This window comes from Eriocheir sinensis, chromosome 11, assembly GCF_024679095.1.
Source record: "Eriocheir sinensis breed Jianghai 21 chromosome 11, ASM2467909v1, whole genome shotgun sequence".
NCBI lineage: Eukaryota > Metazoa > Arthropoda > Malacostraca > Decapoda > Varunidae > Eriocheir > Eriocheir sinensis.
The window spans coordinates 19,240,810-19,266,941 of NC_066519.1; the positions used below are offsets into that span (position 1 = coordinate 19,240,810).

Sequence of the window (26,132 nt, forward strand, 5' to 3'; positions counted from 1 at the left end):
TTATTTTTTTCTTTGTTTTCTTCTTTATTATTCAAGTATTTTTTTTTGTCTTATTCTTTTTTGTTTTCTTTTCCTTCCTGTTGATTCACGTCTTTTTTTTTCTTTTTGTCTTTGCTCTATTATTATATATTCTTACTATCGTCTATTTTTTACATTTGTTTTCTTTCATAATTATTCGTTTGTTCACTTTCCTTTAATATTTTTTCTCGTTAAACATTTCTTACGTGATGTTCGCTAATTGCCGTATATTTTTTCTCTTATTTTTCGTCATTTTTTCCTTTTTTTTCATTCTGTCTTATTTTTCATCATTTTTCCTTTCATTTTTTTCATTCTTTTTATTTTAATTTTTTCCTTTTTTTATTTTCATCATTTTTTCCTTTCTTTTCTTTCATTCTTTCTTATTTTTCATCATTTTTTTCTTTCTTTTTTGGTCATTCATTCTTATTTTTCATCATTTTTTCCCTTCTTTTTTTTCATTCTTTCTTATTTTTCATAATTTTTTCTTCTTTTTTTTCCATTCTCTCATTTTTCATAATTTTTTCCTTTCTTTTTTTTCATTCTTATTTTTCATCATTTTTTTCTTTCTTTTTTTTCCATTCATTTTTCATAATTTTTTCCTTTCTTTTTTTTTCATTCTTTCTTATTTTTCATAATTTTTCCTTTCTTTTTTTTCATTCAGGTCTGTTATATCTGTATTTTTAGCTACGTTTTCGTTTTCCCTCCATCCCGTTTTTTCTTCTTTTTTTCATATTTTTCCTTCCTTTTGAATTCGTCTTTACGTTAAACTATTTCTTTCATTTTTTATTCCATTTTTTACTATTTTTCCCTCCTCTTCCTCATTCATATTTTCCATTTTCTAATTCGTTTGGTTATTCTTGCATTCGTTACTCCATTTATTTATACATTTCTAGGTATTTCTTGTATTATTCTCCTTTCCTTTATTTTTTTGTTTTTTTTAAATATATCTTTCTATCTGTTTTCTTGTTATTTTCTTCAGTATCCCATATTTTTAACTAACTAATTTCTCTATTCTTACACCCATCGCTGATTATATATTTTTTTCATTGCTTTATTTATTTATTGATTTCTCCTTTCCCATTACTTATTTATCCCTCTACTATTTTTCAAGTCTTTTTAAATCTATATTTCTCTGGTTTTTTTTTTCTTTTCTCTCCTCTACTCCATATATTCTATTTCTTTATTGATTTCTTCTTCTCCATTACTTATTTATTCCTCTACTATTTTTCAAGTCTTTTTTAATATATATTTCTCTTTTTTTTCTTCTCTTCTCTTCTCTACTCCATATTTTCTATCCCCTAAGTAGTTTCTATATCCATTCATTCATCACTCATCTACTCATCTACTCTATCTATTTACTCTCCTATTTTCTATCTCCTTTTGTTAGTATTCTTTCCTTCTACGTCATCCATATTTTCCATTCTCTAACGCTAACCAGTTTCTCTATTCTTACACCCATTATATATTGCCCCACTTATCTCTTCGTTCACTTATTCCTCCATTTCGCTGAGGTGGCTAAGATTTCCTTCCCCAATACCTGGTGGGACCAATTAGAGTCAGCTGCAGGTGTGAGGTCAATTATATATATGCCTGGCTTGACTCACTGGCACCTCAAGGTCACTAAAGGCTTCTGCGTTGTTGATGGTTAAGGTTTGGTTTGGTTGTTTGGTTTGGTTAGATAGTTTGTTTGTTTTTGTTTATTAGTGATAGTATTCAGAGAAGGAGTCTGTTCAATGTCACTTAATTCTTGTTGTTCTTGATCTTCTTCCTTGTCTTCTTCTTCTTCTCGTTCTTCTTTTCCTTTTTTTTTCTTCTTCTTCCTTCTCTTCTTCTACTTCTTCCTCCTTTACTTTTTCTTCTTGTCCTTGTTCTTCTTCTACTTCTTCTTTTTCTTGTTCCTGCTCTTTTTCTCTTCTTCTTCTTCTTCTTCTTCTTCTTCTTCTTCTTCTTCCTCCTCCTCCTCTTCGTGTTTTTGGTCTTCTTCTTCTTCTTCCTCTTCGTGTTTTTTGGCCTTGTTCTTTTTCTTCCTCCTCTTGTTCCTCTTCTTCTTCTTGTCCTTGCTCCTTTTGTTTTTCTTCCTGTTCATGTCCTCCTCCTCCTCCTCCTTCTTCTTCTTCTTCGTTGTTGATTAGTTCTATTGATTTTGTTGTTTAATTAATTGGTTAGTTTGTGAGTTAGTTAATTTGTCTATTTTACAGGAAAGGACGAACCACAAAGTCACTTAACTGTTCTTCTATTTCTCCGGCGCTGATTAATTCTATTGATTTAGTTGTTTAATTGATTGGTTAGTCTGTGAGGGAGTTTGTTTTTGCTCTTGTTGAGTGTACGGAAAGGGAGGCAGCTCTAGATCACAAAATAAGATGAAACAAAGAAGTTCACAATTATACTGAAGTTCATTGGTTAGTTCTAGTCGGTTCACCCAAGTCTGAAGTGAGCATTATCGCGCGCTGGCAACCTGCTGTAACGGCGTGTCCGATTTTGTTGACACTGCATGCTAGCCTATGCTTAGTAAACAGTCATCAGTGTCAATAATATGCAGGCAGCAATAACAAAGACCGTCAATTATAATCGATTATATGAGTTGAAAAATATTAGCAATGTCGGAAATTGCTGTGTCATTAACCCGGTAGCAGCGACGGGCCGAATTTGTGCCATGATATAAACCCCCCAAAATAGATGATCACAAATGCTTTGATGTATATTACGAAATGGTTTGTGTGAGGGGTGATTTTTTAATTTTTCTCGCTTAGAGGGACCATTAAGAAACATGATCCCCGCTGCTACTGGGTTAATATAAAGCCTGCTAATTTTCTCGGTGGTGGACAGCTTCAAGGATCATAATCATAATCAGCGATCTATAAATTAGGAAAACAGCTATTTGCGACATTACTAATACTTTTTAACTCATGTAATCGACTATAATTGACGGTATTCAGCACACAGTGGCCATGAAATCGGACATGCCATATGACAGCAGGTTGCCAGCGCACGATAATCCTCACTCTGGACTTGGGTGAACCGACTGTAGTTTGAACTCTTGATTCGTAATAGGAGACAGAAAAAAAAAATCAGAAAAAGAGAAGGGTATGGAAAATAGATAAAGGGATAGGAAGGGAATTATTACGAGAGAGCAAAAAAAGAATAAAAGAAAAGGGTAGGAAAGTGAAGTTACGGGACAGGAAGGGAAGGAATGAAAAGGAAAGTGATGGGAAGAGAAGGAAAGAAGTTAAGGAAATAAGAGAGAAGGAAAGAAACGCAGAGAGAAAACATGAAGGAATAAAAATTGAATGGGAAGAGAAGGAAAGAAATGAAAGGAGGAGGAGAGAAGGAAAGAAATTAAAGAAGGAGAGAAGGAAAGAAATTAAAGGAGGAGGAGAGAAGGAAAGAAATTAAGGAAGGAGGAGAGAAGGAAAGAAATTAAAGGAGGAGGAGAGAAGGAAAGAAATTAAAGGAGGAGGAGAGGGAAAGAAATTAAAGGAGGCGTATAGAAGGAAAGAAATTAAGGAAGGAGGAGATAAGTAAAGAAATTAAAGCAGGAGAGAAGGAAAGAAATTAAAGGAGGAGGAGAGAAGGAAAGAAATTAAGGAAGGAGGAGAGAAGGAAAGAAATTAAAGGAGGAGGAGAGAAGGAAAGAAATTAAAGGAGGAGGAGAGAAGGAAAGAAATTAAAGGAGGAGGAGAGAAGGAAAGAAATTAAAGAAGGAGGAGAGAAGGAAAGAAATTAAAGGAGGAGGAGAGAAGGAAAGAAATTAAAGGAGGAGAAAGAAATTAAAGAAGGAAAGAAATTAAAGGAGGAGGAGAGAAGGAAAGATATTAAAGGAGGAGGAGAGAAGGAAAGAAATTAAAGGAGGAGGAGAGAAGGAAAGAAATTAAAGAAGGAGGAGAGAAGGAAAGAAATTAAAGAAGGAGGAGAGAAGGAAAGAAATTAAAGAAGGAGGAGAGAAGGAAAGAAATTAAAGGAGGAGGAGAGAAGGAAAGAAATTAAAGAAGGAGGAGAGAAGGAAAGAAATTAAAGGAGGAGGAGAGAAGGAAAGAAATTAAAGAAGGAGGAGAGAAGGAAAGAAATTTAAGGAGGAGAGAAAGAAAGAAATTAAAGGAAGAAAAAAGGAAAAATGAAAGAAGGAGGAGAGAAGGAAAGAAATTAAAGAAGGAGGAGAGAAGGGAAAAAGTGAAGGAAAAGAGAAAAAAGGAAAGAAATGCAGATAAAACTTAAGGAGTAGGGAGGGAAAATAAAGGGATAGGAAGGGAAGAAAGAGAAAGAAATGCAGGAAGGAAAAGAGAAAAGAAAAAAACAACAGGAAAAAATATTGAAAAAAAACACGACTATCTATTAAGACCTTCAGTTTATTTAGAGAGTTAGTTAGCATGTTTGTTTATTAATTTGATCCTTTGATTTATATTACGAAAGAAAAAAATAAAGTAAAAAAAAAAACGGAATTCAGGGATAACTTAAACACATCACAATATTTAAAGACCTTCAGTTTCATTAGTTAATTCGTTAGTAAGTTTGTTCGTTAATTTAAACCGTTGACTTCTATTACAAAAGAAAAAAAATAAGTAAAAAAAAAAATACAGAGATGAATTAACTTAAAGAAAAAACAATAATCTCAAAGAACTTCAAGAAAATATAAACTTACAGAAAACTTAACCAATTCTAGAAAAAAAAATATCACGGTTGACTTGCACTATGACAGAACATAAAAATAAAAAAAAATCATAAAAAAACGAAATTCAGAGAGAAAAACCCTAAATAAATAATATCACTAGGCAATTTTTAAAGACCTCATATGACCATTTTCTTGTTCGCTTACATTATATCACGTGATGGGAGGCGGGCAGGGTGGCGCCGGAGGAGGAAGAGGAGGAGAAGGACGCAGAATAGGAGGAGGAGGTGAAGAAGGACGACGAGGAGGAGGAGGAGTAGTTGGGTTCGTTTAGACCAAGAAAAAATAATTGACAAGGACGAGGAAGAAGATAAGAAGGAGGAGGAGGAGGAGAATGAAGAATAATTAGAATAAGAAGGAGGAGCAAGAAGGGAAAGAGGGAAAATTCGGATAGGAGGAATAATAAGGAAATTGACAAGAAAGAGGAGGAGGAGGAGAAGAAAGAAGATTAAGCAGAGAAGGAGGAAGAGAAACAGGAAATGCCAGAAGGAGGAAGGAAAGGGAAATGAAGAAGAGGAAGGAGGAGGAGGAGAGGGAGGAGGAATGAGAAGAAAATTAAGAGAGGAGGAGATAGTGGATAAAGAGGAGGAACGAGAGGGAAATGAAGAAGAGGAAGGAAGAGGAGGAGGAGGAGAGGGAGGAGGAATGAGAAGAAAATTGAGAGAGGAAGAGGAGGAGGAGGAGGAGGTAGTGGAATGGAGGAAGAACGAGAAGCAATTAAAGTAAAGGAGGAAGAAGCGGAGGAGGAGGGAGAAGAAGGGCATTGAGGAGATGAGGAACCAGGAGGAGGAGGAAGAAGAGGAGGAGGAGGGAGAAGAAGGGCATTGAGGAGATGAGGAACCAGGAGGAGGAGGAGGAAGAAGAGGAAGAGGAGGAGGAGGAGGAGCTAGGAGGGTCAGTTTAATATTAATCTATTCATTCACCCTTATTAAATTTATTCAAGATATTTTGAATGAATAAGAGAGAGAGAGAGAGAGAGAGAGAGAGAGAGAGAGAGAGATAATTAATTGTTTTTTTCTTCTACTACTACCACCACCACCACCACCACTACTACTACTACTACTACTACTATTTTCTGATAAGTGTTTGCTAATTATCAGGAATGGAATGTAGATTGATTAGTATTCGGCCCCATTCTCTCTCTCTCTCTCTCTCTCTCTCTCTCTCTCTCTCTCTCTCTCTCCTCCTCTCCTCCTCCTCCTCCATCTCTTCCTCCTCCTCCTCCTCCTCCTCCTCTATAAATTTACCTCTTCACATACACAACCCTCTCCTCCGTCCTCCTCCTCCTCCCCCTACTCCTTTTTTTTCCTTCTCTTTTGTTATACTCTTCCTCTTTCTCCTCCCCTTCCTCTCCTCTTCTTAACATAAGACACTGTGTTGGCTGATCTTCCTTTTTTTAAGAAATCGAATTATATATATATATATATATATATATATATATATATATATATATATATATATATATATAAGATGGCGAACGTAACACCGATTTTCAAAAAAGGAGACAAAAGCGTTGCATTAAACTACAGGCCCATAAGTTTGACATCAGTGGCAGGAAAAATACTCGAAAAGATTATTAGAGATAAACTTGTTAAGTTTCTAGAAAACAATAATATAATCTCCGACACCCAGCATGGCTTCAGAAACAAGCGCTCCTGCCTAACGAATTTATTAGACTTCTTCCAAGGTATATATAAGAACTGGGATGCCCACATCCCCAGTGATGTTATATACCTGGACTTTCAGAAAGCTCGACAAGATACCGCACGAGCGACTCCTTAAGAAACTGCACTCGGCATGCATCGTAGCCAATCTGATCGCGTGGATAAGAGATTGGCTCACCGACAGAAAACAACGAGTACTACTCAACGGACAGCCTTCCGATTGGCTACCAGTCACTAGTGGAGTGCCTCAAGGGTCAGTGCTGGGACCCATCCTCTTTATCATATATATCAATGACCTAGAATCAGGACTGAAATCCACAATATCGAAATTTGCAGATGACACCAAGGTGGGGTGGAAAGACCGACTGCGAAATCATTCAGAAAGACCTCAATCACATTATCGAATGGTCGGAAAATGGCAAATGTCTTGTCATGTTGACAAATGCACAGTCATGCACATTGGGTCCCAAAATAGTAACCCCACATACATCATGAATGGGAGACCTCTGCAAGCGATGCAGGAGGACAAGGATCTTTGAGGCACTCTCAGCAGTGACCTGAAACACGCGAATCACTGTAAAAAAGCATACAACAAGGCAAACATTATGCTCGGGTTCATAGCGAGGAACTTCGAGTGTAAAACACCAGACGTGATGCTATCCTTGTATAATTCCATGGTAAGACCGCACCTCGAGTATGCAGTGCAGTTCTGGTCTCCCAATTACAGAAAGGACATTGATTTACTGGAAAGGATTCAACGACGCGCCACAAAGATGATTCCAACCTTCAGGGCTCAACCATACGAGGAACGACTCAAGCGACTCAATCTCTTTACATTGGAGAAAAGACGCCTACGAGGGGATATGATTCAAGTCTTCAAGTATCTAAAAAAGTTCAATAACGTCGATTACTCCAAATTCTTTGAACTGCAAACCAACTCAAGAACTAGAAATAACGGTTTACCCATTCAGTCGAGTCGATGTAACACAGACATTGGAAGGAGTTTCTTTTCAAACCGAGTCATCCGCCACTGGAACAATCTTCCCTCAGAAGTAGTAAATGCGAATACCATCAACTCCTTCAAATATAGAATCGACCGTCATTTCGCTGCGTCAGGAGTAAACTGAATAACGAGGGGCTTCCATCTGCTCCTCAATATCGAGGTGCTTTCATCTGCTCACCAAGCCCAAAGTGGCGGTCGAGCAGATTAAATCACCCAAGCGGGCGACCTCGTAATGAGCCAATAGGCTTTCTGTTGCCTGCATTTCCATGTTTCCATGTTTCCATGTTTCCTCTACATCCTCCCTCCCCTCCTCCTCTCTTCCCCTCTCCTCTCTCACTCTCCCTTTCCGTTTCCGCTTCCTTTTCCTCTCTCCTCTCTCCTCCTCCTCTCCCTTCCTCTCGTCTCTTCGGCAGTCATTATTCTACCTCTTTTTCTCTCTTCCTTTTCTCACCTTTTTTTTTTCTCTTTTTCTCTACCTTTAGCTTCATTTCATTCCTTCTTTCTCTTTTTCTATCTTTATTCACCACCTTTGCCTGTGTTTGTACGTTTTATTCTAAGCTGGAACGTTTCTTAGGCTTGGTCTGGTACACCTTAAAATGTTACAATAGTGTAGTAACCATGTATTGTAGGAAAGTTGGTAGTATAATTTCATCTGAGTGAGTGAGAAGGGTGTCGAAGTTTTGTCTCTGCAACGGGGCTACTAAAGGGCGATGTATGTCTTTTTCTTCGGCCAATGTTTACCTTTTTTTGCATTTCTGAGGGTTAATTTTAATTTGTCGCTGTCTTCCATCTTTGTTTCTCTTTTTTGCATTTCTGAAGGTTATTTTGTCCCATTCTTCCAAGTCTCTCTTTTTGCACTTCTGAAGGTTAATATGTCTTTCTTCCATCTCTATTTCTCCTCTTTTTTTTTGCATTTCTGAAGGTTAGTTTGTTACGTTTCTCCCATCTTTGTTTCTTTCTTTTTCTTTTCTTTTTCTGAAGGTTAATTTGTTACGTTTCTTACATCTTTGTTTCTCTTTTTTTGTGTATTTCTGAAGGTTATTTTGTCCCATTCTTCCATCTCTATTTTTTCCTTCACTTTTTCTATCCCCCAAATTTCCCTCTTTCCATTTCCTGCCTTTTCCTCCTCTTCCTTCCCCATTTCCCTCCAATCTTTATCAACCACCTTTCCCTTCCTCCCCTTTCCTCCACTTTTATCTATGCCTCAAATTTCCCTCTTTCCATTTCCTCCCCTTTCCTCCTTTTCCTTCCTTCCCTTCCTTTTTTTTGCATTACTGGTTGCAAATTCGTCTTTCTTCCATCTGTTTATCTTATTGTGCTTTTGAAGGTTATTTTATTCCTTTCTATGACCCATTTTTCTCTTCTTGTTCTTCTGAAGAATAGATATATATTTTTTTATCAATATTTCTCTTTTTAAACTTCTGAAGGCTATTTTGCCCATTTTCTATGACCCATATTTCTTTTGTTGACCTTCTGAACGTTGTTTCTTAAAATGCTTCCATAAATATTTCTCTCTGTCACTTCTAAAGGTTAATTTGTTCCCTTCTTTGATACGTAGTTCTCTTTGCCTCTCTTTTATTCTCTTTGGCATAACGGTGAGGACGCAGTGATTGAAAAGACTCTAGAAAGCTCGGCAGAAATAAAGTTATCCTTCCAATGTCATCTCTAGGACTAATTTTATCTCCAGGACTAGTTATATTTCATCTCTAGAACTTATCTTATGTTTAGGATTAATTTTGGTTGAGGATTAACGTGAATCTTAGGAATAATTTTGGGTCTTAGGAGTAATTTTGGGTCTTGAGCACTAAGTAGTATAGGTTCTTAGGAGTAATGGGTCTTAGAAGTAATTTTGGGAGTAATTTTAGGACTTAAGTAGTATAGGTTCTTAGGAGTAATAGGTCTTAGGAGTAATGGGTCTTAGGAGTAATTTGAAACTTAGGAGTTAGGACTAAATTTGAGTCTTTGGACTAATAACCCGTCGGGACTAATTTTATCTTAAGGACTAATTTAGGGTGTTTACCTTTAGGGATAGTCTGAGGCATAGGAGTCAGAATGATTTAAGAGGTATAGGTATCTTAGGAGTAACTCTGAGGCTTGGGAGTAACTCGTATGTTTGTTTCAGTACGAGTTGCTATTTTGCATTCAAGAGGAGGGCGACCCCAGCATCATGGTCGTGCAGCAGCTCATGAAGAAACACCCCCACGTGGACGCCTCATTCTTCGTGGGTGAGTGGATGAGTGTGTGTGAGTGGGTGAGTGTGTGTGAGTGGATGACTGGATGGATGACTGACCTCTTTTCTTCTTCTTCTCTCACTTGTTCTTCTTCCTCTTCTTTTGGTTGACAGATTTCTCCTTGTCTTCTGGTTGACTGATTTCTTCTCTTTTTGTTGTTGTTCTTCTTCTGGTTGACTTGCTTCTCCTCGTCTTCTTCGCTTCTTATTCTTCTTCCTCTTCTTCTTTCGGTTGACTGACTTTTCTTCTTCTTGGGACTGACCTTCTCTTGTTCCTCTTTTCTTCTTCCTCTTATGGTTAACTGTCTTCTCTTCTTCCTCTTCTTCTGGTTGACTTCTCTTCTTCCTCTTCTTCTTCTGGTTGACTCTTCTCTTCTTACTGACCTTCTCTTCTTCCTCTTCTTCTGGTTGACTGTCTTCTCTTCTTCCCCTTCTTCTGGTTAACTGTCTTCTCTTCTTACTGACCTTCTCTTGTTATTCTTCCTCTTCTTACTGTCTTCTGGTTGACTGACTTCTCTTCTTACTGACCTTCTCTTGTTATTCTTCCTCTTCTTACTGTCTTCTGGTTAACTGTCTTCTCTTCTTACTGACCTTCTCTTGTTCTTCTTCCTCTTCTTACTGTCTTCTGGTTAACTGTCTTCTCTTCTTACTGACCTTCTCTTGTTCTTCTTCCTCTTCTTTCTGTCTTCTGGTTGACTAACTTCTCTTCTTACTGACCTTCTCTTGTTCTTCTTCCTCTTCGTACTGTCTTCTGGTTGACTAACTTCTTACTGACCTTCTCTTCTTGTTCTTCCTCTTCTAACTGACCTTATTGTTTTTCATCTCGTCTAATGTCGTTATTTTCCCTGATGGAGTTGGACGATTTACTGACTGACTGGTTGACAGACAGACTGAGTGGTTGATTGACTGGTTGACTAACTGACTGACTGACTGAATGGTTGATTGACTGACCGATTGAATGGTTGGTTGACTGACTGACTGAATGGTTGGCTGGCTGTCTGGTTGGATGGTTGACTGACTGACTGAATGATTGGTTGGCTGTCTGATTGGATGGTTGGCTAACTGACTGGATAGATAGATTACTGACTGACTGATGCCATCCGGTTTTATATATATACATAATCGTACACATACATACATACATACATACATACACCCATTCATGCTTTTTTCTTCTTTGTATGTAAAATCAACACACACACACACACACACACACGCACGCACTCCACCCAGATACAAAAGGTTGGGTGGAAGCTAGCAAAAAGCACATTAATAAAAGCACCCCACCCACCTACACACACACATACACACACACACACACACACACACACAGTCCATTTATCATCACAAAGTATTCTCGAGTCATCCCTAATTAACTTTACCTTACCCAACTTTACATAACCTAACCTTACCTAACCACCTACTACAGTGCCTAATCTTACCTTACCTAACCTTATATTTCCTCTATCTAATCTCTTCCTTACCTATTCCTACCTTACTTTGTCTAGCCTTGCCTTAACCTAACTTATAACCAAGCTAATCTTACCTTACTCAACTTTACATAACTTAACCTTACCTAACCACCTACCACAGTACCTAATCTTACCTTATCTCTCCTTGTCACACTATGTCTAACCCCATCCTTACCTAACCTTATATTCCCTCTATCTAATCTCTCCCTTACCTAGTCCTACCTTATTTTGTCTAACCTTGCCTTATCCTAACTTATAACCTAGCTCACCTTACCTTGCCTAGCCATATCCTAACTATCCTTACCTTAACTAACTTTGCCTAATCTATCCTTACCTCTACCAAACTTCATTCTCTCTGTACCTTACCTTACTTTAATTCACCTAACCTAACCTCTCATTGCCTAACCTTACCTGACCTAACCTAACCTAACCTTCCTCTACCTAACTTTCCCCTATCTAACCTAACTTAACCTAACCTTTCCCTACTTAACCTAACCTTTCCCTACCTAACCTAACCTTCCCTACCTAACCTAACATTCTCTATCCTAACCTTTCCCTACCTAAACTAACTTAACCTAACCTTCCCCTACACACACACACACACACACACACACACACACACACACACACACACACACACACACACACCCTACCTTACCTAACCTTCCCTACCTAACCTAACTTAACCTAACCTTTACCTACCTAACTTAACCTAACCTTCCCCTACACACACACACACACACACACACACACACACACTAACCTTCCCTACCTAACCTAACTTAACCTAACCTTCCCTATCTTACCTAACTTAACCTAACCTTCCCTACCTAACCTAACCTATCCTATCCTAACCTTCCCCTACCAAACCTAACCTAACCCAACCTCACCTCGACCCCAAACCACCCCTAACCACACCGTCACCCGCAGGAGGCAAGGAGGTCGGTGTTAACCCCAAGATCAACAACATGCAGCCGGGGTACATGGCAGCCAAGCACGAGCTCCTGCTGGTGTCGGACTCTGGGGTGATGATGAAAGAGGACACACTAAGTGACATGGTGGCCCACATGACGCCTGATGTGGGTATCGTCCACCAAATGCCATTCTGCTGTGACCGAAAGGGCTGGCCGGCCATACTGGAGAAGGTGGGTGCTGGGGAGGGTCAGGGGGAAGGGATGAGTTGAGGGTAGTTAGTGGGGGGATGGGGAAGAGGGCAGGGGCAGGAGAGGAAAGAGTATGTGATGGGGAGGTGAGGGGAGTGGGTTGGGGGTGGGTAGAGGGGGGAAAGGGGAAGAAGGGTGGGTGGGGGAAGGAAAGGCGAGGAAAGGGTATGTGATGGGGAGGTGAGGGGAGTTGGTTGAGGTTGAGGTTGGTGGGTGAAAGGGGAAAAAGGGTGGGGGGTAAGAGGGCAAGGGAAGGAGAGGAAAGGGTATGTGATGGGGAAAAGGTGAGGGGAATGGGTTGAGGGTGGGTATTGGTGGGGGAAAGGGGAAGAAGGGTGGGGGGTAGGGAGGCAAGGAAGGAAGAAAGGGTATATGGAGAGGGGGGAGGGGGGAGGGTGGGGAAAGGGAAGAAGAGTGGTGGGGGGGGTTGGGGAAGATAAGGGAGGAAAGGGGAAGGTGGGTAGAGGGTAGAGGGAAGGGGAGGTAGAGGGGAGGTAGAGTGGGGGAAGGGGGAAGGAAGGAAAGAAGAGGTGAAAGTGGTGATGGTAGGGTAGATAGGGAGAGGGAGTGAGGGGGCGAGAGGAGAGGGGAGTGGGTTGCAGATGGGTGGTGGTGGGGGAAGGGGGAACTCTGTTAGATCTACTTAAGGCCTTGGTTGAGGATAGGTGGTGGTAGGGGAATGGGGGGAGTAGATGGGGGTGAGGAAGGGGATGGGGAGGAGGGGGGAGGGAGGGGAAGGGAAACTAAAGGAATTCATATAGCCTGGTATGTTGGGTAAGATATGTGTATGTGTGTTCTTACCCTATGTCGCCTTACCTTTCCAAATATCTTGCCCTACTTTACCTTTCCTTAACTTATTTTACCTTACTTTACCTTTCTTTATGTTACCTAATCTAGCTCTGCCTTACTTTCCCCAATCTTTTCTTACCTTACTTAACCTAACCTAACCTTTCTTTGTCTTTTTTTACTTAATCTTACCTTACTTTACCTTTCCTTACCTTACCTTTCCTTTCCTTTCCTTTACCTCACCTTATCTTACTACCCTTACCTTACCTTACCTTACCTAACCTTTCTATACCTAACCTTACCTTATCTAACCTAACCTTTCTATATCCTACCCTACCATAGCTAACTTAACTTTACCTAACCTTACCTTACCTTACCTTACCTTTTTATATGTTTTGCAGGATCAAGTCAAGCTCGTAATATCCAATCTTACATATAATTTCAACATAGAATTCCTCTTATGTGTGTGTGTGTGTGTGTGTGTGTGTGTGTGTTACCTGAAAATGGCATTCGTGGAAGGGAAAGGCTTGTTTACAATTACATGAAAACGTCAGATAGTATGTTTGTGTGTGTAGGCGTGGCAGTGTGTGTGTGCCTGGCTGTGTGTGTGTGTGTGTGTGTGTGTGTGTGTGTGTGTGGTGGAGGGAGTGATAAGGAGAAGGAGGAAAGAGAGAGAGAGAGAGAGAGAGAGAGAGAGAGAGAGAGAGAGAGAGAGAGAGAGAGAGAGAGAGAGAGAGAGAATAAAGAGAAGGAAAGATGGCCCTTACCTTTTTTGGGCCCTTCCACCCCCCCCCTCCTCTTAAGCCCACAAACAGCCTAAGCTAACAAGCGTGACCTTTCCCCACCCACTTACCTATTTTCACTTTCACCTGCCTGCCTCTCTCTTTGATTAACCTTCTCTCCCTCCCTTCATTGCTAGACCAACTTATTTCATCCCCTTCTATTTTCATACATTATCTATCTAGGTTAGGTAAGGAAAGGTAAAGTAAGGTCAAGTTAGCTAAGGTAGGGTAAGGTATAGAAAGGTTAGGTAAGGTTAGGTTAGATAAGGTAAGGTTAGGTAAGGTATAGAGAGGTTAGGTTAGGTTAGGTAAGGAAAGGTAAAGTAAGGTTAAGTTAGCTAAGGTAGGGTAAGGTATAGAAGGTAAGATTAGGCTAGATAAGGTAAGGTATAGAGAGGTCAGGTTAGGTTAGGTTAGGTAAGGAAAGTTTAAGTTAGCTAAGGTAGGGTAAGGTATAGAAAGGTTAGGTAAGGTATAGAGAGGTTAGGTTAGGTTAGGTAAGGAAAGGTAAAGTAAGGTTAAGTTAGCTAAGGTAGGGTAAGGTATTGAAAGGTTAGGTTAGATAAGGTAAGGTTAGGTAAGTTATAGAAAGGTTAGGTAAGGTAAGGGTAGTAAGATAAGGTGAGACTAACTTATTTCATCCCCTATCCTTCTATTTTCATACATTATCTATCTGTCTATCTTAGTTTCTATTGTTTTAACCTCTTACATGGACTTTCCTCATATGTTTGCTATCTATTTTTCTATCAGTCTATCTATCTATCATGTGTCCACCTGTTCCCTATTCTGGCACTCCACATTTTTTTCTCTTTTAGCTTTTATTCATATTTATCACCTGGTTTAATTTTTCGTCTCATATATTTTCTATCTTTTTCTATCAGTCTATCTATCTCAATCATGTGTCCACCTGTTCCCTATTTGGCACCCCTCTTTTTTCTTCTTTTTTTTTTTTTAGCTTTTATCCAAATTTCTCAGCTGGTTTAATTTTTCTTCATATATTTTCTATCTTTTTCTATCAGTCTATCTATCTCAATCATGTGTCCACCTGTTCCCTATTTGGCACCCCTCCTTTTTTTTCAGCTTTTATCCAAATTTCTCAGCTGGTTTAATTTTTCTTCATATATTTTCTATCTTTTTCTATCAGTCTATCTCAATCATGTGTCCACCTGTTCCCTATTTGGCATCCCTCTTTTTTTTTTTTTTTCCAAATTTCTCAGCTGGTTTAATTTTTCTTCATATATTTTCTATCTTTTTCTATCAGTCAATCTATCTCAATCATGTGTCCACCCATTCTCTATTCTGGCACTCATTTTTTTGTCTTCTATCTTTTATCTATATTTATCAGCTGGTTTAAGTTTTCTTCTCATATGTTTTCTGTCTATTTTTCTATCAGTCTATCTATCTCAATCATGTGTCCACCCATTCTCTATTTTTGCACTTTGCATTTTTTCTTTCAGCTTTTATCCATATTTATCACCTGGTTTAATTTTTCTTCTTTCCTTCTATCCTCTCCTTTCCTCTGTTCTTCTGCCATTTCCTATATTTGTTTCCCTTATTATTTCCTCTTTTCTCTTCTTCAATATGTGCTTAATAAACTTTCCTTTCCTGTGAGAAATTTCAATATCTATCTCCACCTCTTCTTCTCCAAACCTCATATCTTTCCTTTATTTTTTTTCTTCTCTCCTTCTCCCCTTGCTCTTCTTTCATATATAATATCTTACCTTTCCCACGAGAAATTTCAGCATCTTCATCATCTCTCTTTCTCTGTACCTCCTATCTTTCCCTTCCCATGAATAAGCTTGATATCTATCTTTCTCTCCTTCTCCGTAACTCCTCCTCAACTTCCTTTCCTGTAAACTTCCCGAAATACCCAAACTCCAGATGCTCCCACTTCCCTTCACCACCAGTAAACTCTCTCTCTCTCTCTCTCTCTCTTCATCTCTTTCTCTATCTCTCTATCTGTCTAATCTCTCTCTATCTCCATCTAATCCATCTCAATCTCTTGGTAATCTTTCTGTAATTTCTCCCTTTTATCTGTCAGTATCTTATAGTTTCTCTTATCTCTAGTTTATCCTCTCTGACCTTATATCACCTTCACTCTCCTTATCCCAATTTTTCCTTATTCTTCCCTCATGTTCAAACTGCCTAATGACTTACAATGTCCGAATCACCTTAGACTCTTTCGTAACTCTGATTCATTTTCTCCGCATGTTCAAACCACCTCATCATACCTGTTGCCATCATCTTCATATCTCTTACAAAACCCACATTCATTCTCTGTATACATGTCCAGTTTCCCTTACGCACTTTCAAAGCCCTAATTCATTCTTTCCTTGTGTCCAAACCACCCTTCATATCTTTTACAAAACCCACATTCATTCTCTGTATACATGTCCAGTTTCCCTTACGCACTTTCAAAGCCCTAATTCATTCTTTCCTTGTGTCCAAACCACCCTTCATATCTTTTACAAAACTCACATTCGTTCTTTGTCTATTCATGTCCAGTTTCCCTTACGCACTTTCAAAACCCTAATTCATTCTTTCCATGTGTCCAAACCACCCTCATATCTTTTACAAAACCCACATTCATTCTCTGTATACATGTCCAGTTTCCCTTACGCACTTTCAAAACCCTAATTCATTCTTTCCACGTGTCCAAACCATCCTCATATCTTTTACAAAACCCACATTCGTTCTTTGTCTATACATGTCCAGTTTCCCTTACGCACTTTCAAAACCCTAATTCATTCTTTCCACATGTCCAAACCACCCTTCATATCTTTTACAAAACCCACATTCATTCTTTGTCTATGGTTTTACAGTCACTTTCAAAGCCCTTATGCATTCTTTTCTCGGGTTCAAACCACCCTCATATCCTTTACAAAAACCCTCATTCATTCTTTCCTCATATCCTAACCACCCTAAGACTCATTCAAAACCTTCTTCATTCATTCGTTCCACATGTCCAAACCACCTTACACATCCTTCAAACCCTTCATTCATTCTTTCCTCATATCCTAACCACCCTAAGACTCATTCAAAACCTTCTTCATTCATTCTATCTTCATGTCCAAACCATCTCTCTTCTACAAAACCATTCATTCATTCTCTCGCAAAGCCCCAGACACCTCATAGTCCCTTCTTAGAGTTCACCTGTCTGCCGTACACAACCTAACCTAGCTACACACACACACACACACACACACACACACACACACACATAAGACAAGCCAGTCCCTTCCCACCCTGTTCTCTATTCTCCTCTCTTCTCCCATCATCCAGTCAGTCAGCAAGTCACCTTGAATTCTATTAAGTGAGAAAGTGTAGTGTCATCGCGGCCACTCAATGTGTTAAGTGTCTGGGTGTGGGCTAGGCAGGGTTGTGAATGTCATGGAGAGAGTGTACAGAAGGAGAGAGTGAAAAAGAGAAGATGAGAGAGGAGTAAGATCAAGGGTGTTTTTTTTCTCTTGAGATGGATTAAAAATGAGGAGGGGATCACTACTCCCAAAATTTACCTCTCTTTCGGCCACTCTTCTGAACTCTTTTTATGGAGCAGTGATTTGCGGGCTTTTTTCTTTCATTATAGTTTTCTTTTTTTTTTGCCCTTGAGCTGTTTCCTTTGCTGTAAAAAAAAATACTACTACTACTTCTACTGCTACCACTACTACTACTACTACTACTACTACTACTACTACTACTACTACTACTACTACTACTACTACTACTACTACTTTTCTCTCACAGCCTTTAGGTAGGAGGAAATACTAGACTGATTTTCACATGAGACTAGTATTTGAAGTAGTATAATTAAATAGCCTATCCCTTCATGAGTTCTGATATATAGGAAAAAATGGAGATATGAGAGAACAAGACGTTAGCGATTTAAATGGATTGTCAGATAGATCAAAAAAATATTAAAATTGAAGGAACGGTGATGCAATAAGTTAGTCATTTTACAAGCACAAAGAATGAGGGGACAGGACATTAGCGATTTAGATGGATTGTCAGATAGATAAAAAAAAATAAAAAAATAAAAAATAAAATAGAAGGAACGGGGATGAAATAAGTTAGTCATTTTATAAGCACAAAGACTGAGTAATGTTTAGCAGGGATGAAAAATCATTTGGCATAATTTATCACAAAAGGATGTGTTGCAGTAGATAACAGAGAGTGGGGGTATGTATTTGATTAGGTTCCAGTGCGTCAACGGAAACTAGGATATTTACGAAACTAGACGTAGCACTGAGTGAAGACTGTAAAATGTAAATGATGCAAGCGTTATGTATATTGAAGGGATTGGTCACTCAATTGTACTTCTTCAAATACTAGTCTCATGTGTGATTCAGTTTTGGAAGTCTAAGCTTAATATGGACGTTATTCAAATAATGTAAGACAAAATAAAAAAAAAACATGACCAAGAGGAAAGGAAAATGGTTCACACTCTTAAATCTTATAGTCAAAAAGTGGAGAAATATTAAGAAGGACTTTTATGAATCCCCCACAAATCACTTTAACCAAACCCTCATTCATTCTCTTCTCATGTCCAGTTCACCTTCACATCTATTACAAAACCCTCACTCACTTTTTCCACATATCCAAACCACCTCACATCTTTTACAATACCCTCATTCTTTCTTTCCTCATGTCCCGTTCACCTTCACATCTATTACAAAACCCTCATTCACTTTTTCCTCATATCCAAACCACCTCACATCTTTTACAATACCCTCATTCTTTCTTTCCTCATGTCCCGTTCACCTTCACATCTATTACAAAACCCTCATTCACTTTTTCCCCATGTCAAGTTCACCTTCACATCCTTTACAAAACCTTCATTCATTCTTTCCTCATGTCCAAACCACCTTCACATCTCTTACAAAACCCTCATTCATTCTCTCCTCATGTCCAAACCACTTCACATCTTTTACAAAACCTTCATTTATTCTTTCCTCATGTCCAAACCACCTTCACATCTCTTACAAAACCCTCATTCATTCTCTTCATATGTCCAAACAATCTCACATCTTTTACAAAACCCTCATTCACTCTCTTCACATGTCCAATCTGCTTTCTCATCCATAAAACACCAATACTCAAAACTTTCTGAACCCCATACTAACCCTCCGTTCCCTCTCAGGTGTACTTCGGCACAAGCCACGCCAGGATGTACCTCTTCCTGGGCCTGCTGGATGCCCTGCGGCTGCGCGTCAACTGTTGCACTGGCATGTCCTGTCTCATGAGGAAGAAGGTGCTGGATGAGGCAGGAGGTGAGGCAACATAACATAGTGAGACAACATAAACTAATCCAACAACCAACATGACATACTCTAACCTATTTTAACGAAGCATCATGATCTATAACCTAGTGAAGGAACGTGACCTCACCTAACCTAACCTAACTTTATCCTACTGAAGCTTTACTCTAACTTAACCCAATCTTATTTACTTCTCTCACTGCTGTCTCTTTTCGGCTCAAAGCATCATGATCTATAACCTAATGAAGGAACATGACCTCACCTAACCTAACCTAACTTTATCCTACTGAAGCTTTACTCTAACTCAACCCAATCTCATTTAATTCTCTCACTGCTGTCTCTTTTCGGCTCAAAGCATCATGATCTATAACCTAGTGAAGGAACATAACCTCACCTAACCTAACCTAACTTTATCCTACTGAAGCTTTACTCTAACTTAACCCAATCTCATTTACTTCTCTCTCACTGCTGTCTCTTTTCGGCTCAAAGCATCATGATCTATAACCTAGTGTAGGAACATGACCTCACCTAACCTAACCTAACTTTATCCTACTCAAGCTTTACTCTAACTCAACCCAATCTTATTTACTTCTCTCACTGCTGGATCTTTTCGGCTCAAAGCATCATGATCTATAACCTAGTGAAGGAACATGACCTCACCTAACCTAACCTAACTTTATCCTACTGAAGCTTTACTCTAACTCAACCCAATCTCATTTACTTCTCTCTCATTGCTGTCTCTTTTCGGCTCAAAGCATCATGATCTATAACCTAATGAAGGAACATGACCTCACCTAACCTAACCTAACTTTATCCTACTCAAGCTTTACTCTAACTTAACCCAGTCTCATTTACTTCTCTCACTGCTGTCTCTTTTCGGCTCAAAGCATCATGATCTATATTCTATAACCTAGTGAAGGAACATGACCTCACCTAACCTAACCTAACTTTATCCTACTCAAGCTTTACTCTAACTTAACCCAATCTCATTTACTTCTCTCACTGCTGTCTCTTTTCGGCTCAAAGCATCATGATCTATAACCTAGTGAAGGAACATGACCTCACCTAACCTAACCTAACTTTATCCTACTCAAGCTTTACTCTAACTCAACCCAGTCTCATTTACTTCTCTCTCATTGCTGTCTTTTTTCGGCTCAAAGCATCATGATCTATAACCTAGTGTAGGAACGTGACCTCACCTAACCTAACCTAACTTTATCCTACTCAAGCTTTACTCTAACTTAACCCAATCTCATTTACTTCTCTCACTGCTGTCTCTTTTCAGCAGCTCGCAATCATTTCTAGTCTCCGTTTTCTCTTTCTTTGTATTGTAACTTCTTTGTAAATTCCTTTGTACTGTAACTTCCTTGTAAAATCCTTCCCTTTCTCATTTTTTTTGTTATAGCTTCAGTTTACTTCATTCCTTCCAGATCTTGCTACCTTTTTCCTTTTGATCCACAACTCCATAGTCACTTTATTGTTCCCCTGTTATTTCATTATTATCTCACATTGCAATCATCGAACATATCCTTCCTTATATAGCCCCCCCGCACACACACCTCCTCACCTTCCCCACTAACGAGCCGTACACACACACAGGTATCAGTGCCTTCGGGATCTACCTGGCGGAGGACTACTTCTTCGCCAAGTTCATCCAGGACCGAGGCTGGGGCATCCGCATTGCCTCACAGCCGGCCTGGCAGAACACCGGCACCTGTAGGGTCAAGACTTTCCTCTCTCGGCTGACAAGGTGAGTGGCGGGTGATGAGGGAGTGGTGGGGGATGAGAAAGGTGATGAGGGAGTGGTGGGGGATGAGAAAGGTGATGAGGGAGTGGTGGGGGATGAGAAAGGTGATGAGGGAGTGGTGGTGGATGAGAAAGTACTGGCTGATAAATGGCTGAGTGTGAGCTGGTTCATGTTGGGAAGATTACTTTGAGTGAAAATGAATGAAAAAGAGATTAAAAAGCATATCAATGAAAAAGTGATTAAAGAAGCATATAAATGAAGTGATTAAAAAAGCACATCAAGGAAAAAGCGATTAACCCCTAAAGGACAGACTAGAGGGCGAATTTCTGCTTGCATAGTGTATGGCGTGTTGATAAATTTTGGCAAAACAGGTGTTCTTCAGCAATGCCCATAATAGTTCATAGTGCTTTTACATCACCAATCTTTCATCTGCATTATGAAAGAAACTATAAGTCCCTCAGTTACAGCACGGGAGAGATATGATGAAGGGAAGTACAATTCTTGTCGGGACAGTGGATGACGGGAATCCCAGCTCCCTCCCTTTTTCCACCCAAGTGGGAATTCCCGCCAGCTGTCCTTTACGGGTTGAAAACGCCTATCAATCTTTCATTCTAGACATGAATGAATTAATAAAGTTAGGAGATAAATTAATACATATTCCAAATAATAAAAAAAACATGTACATCATTCATTCAACATATAAATAAATGATAAAGTTTAGAAGCATTCAATAAGTAAAGGAACCAGTAGAGAAGTAAATAAACATCCAATCCTTACAAACCCTTACCAAAAAAATTACAGTCCTTACAAATCCTTACAAATAAACTTACATTCATTACAAGTAAACCTACAATCCTTCCTTACAATCAACACTCACACTCATACAACCCAACAGGTGGTGCAAGCTGCGAGTGGCGATGGTGCCGCACACAATCCTCCTGGAGCCAGTGAGTGAGTGCATGGTGCTGGGCCTGGTGGCGTCCTGGGCTGGCACGGTGCTGCTGCGCGCCGACTACCTCACCTTCTTCCTCTTCCACACCCTCACCTGGTCTTTAGCCGACTGGGTCATGCTCAACATCGTGCAGGTGAGAAGATTGACAGGACCTAACTTTACCTGACTTACCTCCTGGACTTATCTGACTCACTGACTTACTTAACCCGTCCGCTGCGATTGGCACGGATTTGGCTTTTACTGGTAGCCTGGTAACATTAATCCCAGGTCTTTCTCTGCCTGTGTGGTGGATAGTGGAGTGTTTCCCATGTGGTATTGGTATACTGGATATCCCCTCCCAAGGTCCATGACTTTACATTTTTCTTCATTGAATTGTAGCAGTCACTTTTTGTTCCATTCTTGTAGCTTGGTGAGGTCTTCTTGTAGGAACTCCGCAGTCAAGGGGTTAGCCAATCTACTCAACTTGCCTTACCTGACTCACCTCCTACCTACTGGACTTACTGTTGACCTACCTATTAAACTTACCTTACCTGACTTATTAACTTAAATGACGTACCTACTGGACTTACCTTATCTGACTTACTGCTGACCTACCTATTAAACTTACCTTACCTGACTTATTAACATACCAAATGACCTACCTAACTTAAATGACCTACCTACTGGACTTACCTTATCTGACTTACTGCTGACCTACCTATTAAACTTACCTTACCTGACTTATTAACTTAACTGACTTACCACTGGACTTACCTGACTTAGCTCAATTTACCATGCCTCAGTTTTCCTCAACTTGCCTCATCTTACCTCAGATTAATTAACCTTACCTCGCTTGATGATAGACTAGCCTTACTTAACTTAATTTTACTTTTTATCTTATCTTCTTCCTTTTACTTTTTATTCCTCCGTAAATACACTTTGAGCGACACAAAATAACACACTCACACTCAACCTTACACATGCACACACTTCTTTTTGTTCTTGTTCTTCTTTTTCTTCTTTGGTTAATGTCCTTAGTGTGCCGTATGGGGTTGGATGGACACACACACACACACGCATTCAACCTTACACATGCACACACACTTTTTCTTGTTCTTGCTCTTTTTCTTCTTTGGTTAATGTCCTTAGTGTCCTTTATGGGGTTGGACACACGCACACACACACACACACATGCACACGCACACGTACACATTCGTCATCCTCACCACCACCATGAAGACAGCTACTAACATCACCATTACTATCTTCCCCTCCGACAGAACGGCCCTCCACCCTTCACCAAGTTCGAGTTCGTCATCAGCTGGCTCTTTCGGGAGGTGAGTGCCCTCTTCATCTTCCTTCACGCCCTCTGGAACCCCGTCATCAGCTGGCGCGACGGATCCTTTAAGCTGCGCTGGTTTGGGGTGGCCGAGCCCATCAACAGCAGAGTGGTCGTCTGAACCTCCCCAAGACTGTTCCTGGTGCTGCGCTACTCTGGGATGGTGGCTAAGGGGGCGGCGCTACTCTGAGGAGTGCCGCTGCCTGTATGGAGGAGTCGTAGGAGTCGTGCATCTTCCCAGGGGGTCAAAAATGTCAAATGTCCCTCTGGAGTGCTGGTATTCTCCTATTTATGACACTGCTAACTGGGAGACTTTGGTACTCCTCCTGGTGGGCTTAACATCTTCCTAAAGGGTTTTATGATCCTCTAAAGGGTGTTACTGTCCTCTAAGGATAGCTAATGTCCTCCAAAGGGGTTGTTTTCGTTCCCCGAGCAGTGACGTGGCAGCGAGGTGGAGGCATAACATCACACAGCAGAAAGACACGCCGAGTGAAGTGGACGTCCTACTGAGTCACGTCCGGGACTCTGATCAACACCACACACGCAGGCAGACATACACACATGCAGCTCCTCTGGTCCATATTGTGACTGTGGCTGTGATGGTGTGGCTGTGGCTGTGGTGGTGACTCATGTGGGACTGGTGACTAAGAGAAAGAAAGGGAAGACAAAACCAAGAGGCAAGAAATAAGAATTACAGAAAGGATGAAGATAAGAGTGGGGAACGGACGAAAACTAGGAAAGAAATGTGAAAATAGCCACGAAAAGAACTATAATAAAAACTAGGAAAAGAAACAAGAAAATAATTAATAACCAGGATGAAAATGAGGATAACTACCAAGGCAAAACAAGTGTTCCGTGTGTCCTATTTTGTCACCAGTGTGAATTGACTCTCCCTAACACAGACACACAAACAGGACAGTGGCGCCATAAACACTAACTGACAAGGAGGCTAAACGTGACTCTGGCCCTCTTGATTGGTGCCTCCAGTGACTCTTGGGGATAAAGGAGAGTGGGGTCACGTCCTCGGCCTTCTCCTCCCTCTAGTCATTGTTTTGTTGTTGCGGGGTTGTGGTGTTGTGCCTGCCTAACCCTTCCGCCAGGACCCAGAGCTCAGTGACCGCCGCCAACGAGAAGATCTGCAATAATATAGCTTGTTACGACCACCCGCAAAGTAATTTTGTTCCGTGCGCTCGTTATCGTGGACGCTGCTTGTGGTTTGACACCGGGCGACTTGGCAACTACTGAACAAGACATTGGACTGCCCTGGTGACCGTGTAAGTCGACCAGCACTACGCCCCTGTCGAGAGAGGAGAGCGCGAGGGTCTGGAAGGTGGCGCAAGTGATGTCGCGGCTACTTAGAGCAAGACAAGGGCGGCCAACCATGCTGTCCCCCACACATTCCGTCCTCCTCAACGGCTGCCAACGTGAGGGTCGTCGATCATAACCACTGCTGCTGCCGTCACCGCTGCACTCAGGACGCTGCCGCAGGAAATGGTGCCCTCCAAGACGACTTTATTTTCCTGTAGTGTAGAGTCCAACGCGCTCGCTGGTTCAGAGACGCTGAGAGGTGCGGCTGACGAACGGAACTTGTGCAGTGTGATGAGCCGAGACTATGAAGGAAATTATGAATACACAGTAAATAAATGAATCTCCCTGAAGTGGTGAAGTCAGGGGGAGTGTATGAGCTGCATTTAGCGGAGAAACAAGTGGAGTAATGAGGCTGTACTTAACCCAGTAGCAGCGACGGGCCATATATGTGGCTTTACCGTGTATCAGTGACGGGCCAAATTCTTGCCTTGACATAAACCCCCCAAAATAGAGGATACATAAACTGATCACAAATGCGTTGATACATATAATGGTTTGCGTGAGTGCTGATTTTTTCTCATTAATTCGCTTAGAGGGGTCTTTAAGAAACATGAACGCCGCAGCTACCGGGTTAAAAGCGGATGCCAGCAAAGTGGTGCCAGTTGCGAGTGATGCACGAGTTAAAAATTAGAATCGCCTGGGCATAGATTGGAGAGCTTAAGAGAGGGCACAGCTAAAAGAGAGTGTGCGTGCATATGTGTGTGTGAGTGTACTTGTTTGTGTGTGTGTGTGTGTGTGTGAGAGGAGGTGGCATGCAACTAATCTTCATGTCATTAACTTTACCTTCACTCCACATTCAGCTTATTTATTCTAATTTTGAGCAACCGCTGACGTCTCGGAGCACTGATGGGACTTTTAGAACAGGAAGGATTGGTCTTGTTGATGCATGACTATCAGGAACCACCCATCTCTTTCCTTCCTTATGTTCCGAGTGACAAGCGCACGAGAGATATTTTTCCCCATGACAGAGTTGATCAATTTCTCACCTTCCCTCAAGCCATTCACTTTTTTCCCAGTCTCCGCTCCTTCGCTAATGCTTCGCTCGCTCAACTCACTCTCTTCCCTTTTTAGACGTAATTTAAAGTAAGGTTGGGAACACGCACAAAGAGGTATTTACGCCATGACAGAATTCATCCATCTCTCGCCATCACGACATTCGATTACCTCATGTCTGTTCCCTTAATATTTTCCTTCTTCCGCCAAACTAGCTCATTATTTTCACTTGAGATATAGCAAAGTGCAGCTGAGAGCACAAGCCACATGCACAATTCCTCCCTTTCCATCATTACTTTTTTCTTTTCACCCACGTTTCCTCGCTCGCCACTCCTTCCATTGCATTTATTTTCCCTTGAGATACGATGAAGCACAGTTTACCTCCTTCCATCACCATATCACTCTCTTCTCCCACATTCGTACTCATGCCACTGCTTATAAAACCTGACTAACTTATTTTTCATTCGAGGCATTTACACACACACATACACACACACCGTTTCCCCCACTTATCATCGCATTGTTCTTCTCCCACCTCCACACTACCACCACCATCGCTTAACTCATTATATTCTCCGAGGCATAATTGTATTCCCTTAGGAGTACACACACACACACACACATACTCTCTACTCTCTCACCTCCACACCCTCGCCGCTACCACCACCATCGCTAAACTAACTTATTATTTTCTCCAAAGCATTTTCCTTGGGAGTGC

The 26,132-nt window shown here is 40.5% G+C and overlaps 1 protein-coding gene and 2 long non-coding RNA genes across 4 annotated transcripts in view; 1 reads left to right on the forward strand and 2 right to left on the reverse strand.

Annotated features, from left to right (window-relative positions):
- Positions 1 to 25,174, forward strand: part of LOC126997020 (ceramide glucosyltransferase-like) — a 49,958-nt gene extending 24,784 nt beyond the window's left edge. The window contains exons 4-9 of the mRNA XM_050858054.1: positions 9,471 to 9,573; positions 11,981 to 12,195; positions 18,919 to 19,048; positions 20,636 to 20,786; positions 21,679 to 21,868; positions 22,995 to 25,174. Coding sequence (XP_050714011.1) covers positions 9,471 to 9,573; positions 11,981 to 12,195; positions 18,919 to 19,048; positions 20,636 to 20,786; positions 21,679 to 21,868; positions 22,995 to 23,174 — 969 coding nt within the window. The 3' untranslated portion in view covers positions 23,175 to 25,174. The remainder of the gene's footprint in view (positions 1 to 9,470; positions 9,574 to 11,980; positions 12,196 to 18,918; positions 19,049 to 20,635; positions 20,787 to 21,678; positions 21,869 to 22,994) is intronic.
- On the reverse strand, positions 19,058 to 20,628 carry LOC126997025 (uncharacterized). Of its 2 annotated transcripts, none has more exons than XR_007751847.1 (3): positions 20,079 to 20,628; positions 19,674 to 19,807; positions 19,058 to 19,275 (listed from the first exon to the last, which is right to left on the reverse strand). It is a non-coding gene; the product is annotated as an uncharacterized LOC126997025 (long non-coding RNA). The 2 variants fall into 2 exon arrangements; XR_007751846.1 differs by having other exon boundaries at positions 19,947 to 20,628.
- A 518-nt stretch (positions 25,175 to 25,692) lies between the features above and the next one.
- LOC126997021 (uncharacterized) lies at positions 25,693 to 26,117 on the reverse strand. Its single transcript, XR_007751838.1, has 2 exons — positions 26,056 to 26,117; positions 25,693 to 25,949 (listed from the first exon to the last, which is right to left on the reverse strand). It is a non-coding gene; the product is annotated as an uncharacterized LOC126997021 (long non-coding RNA).
- Between the last annotated feature and the right edge of the window lie 15 nt (positions 26,118 to 26,132).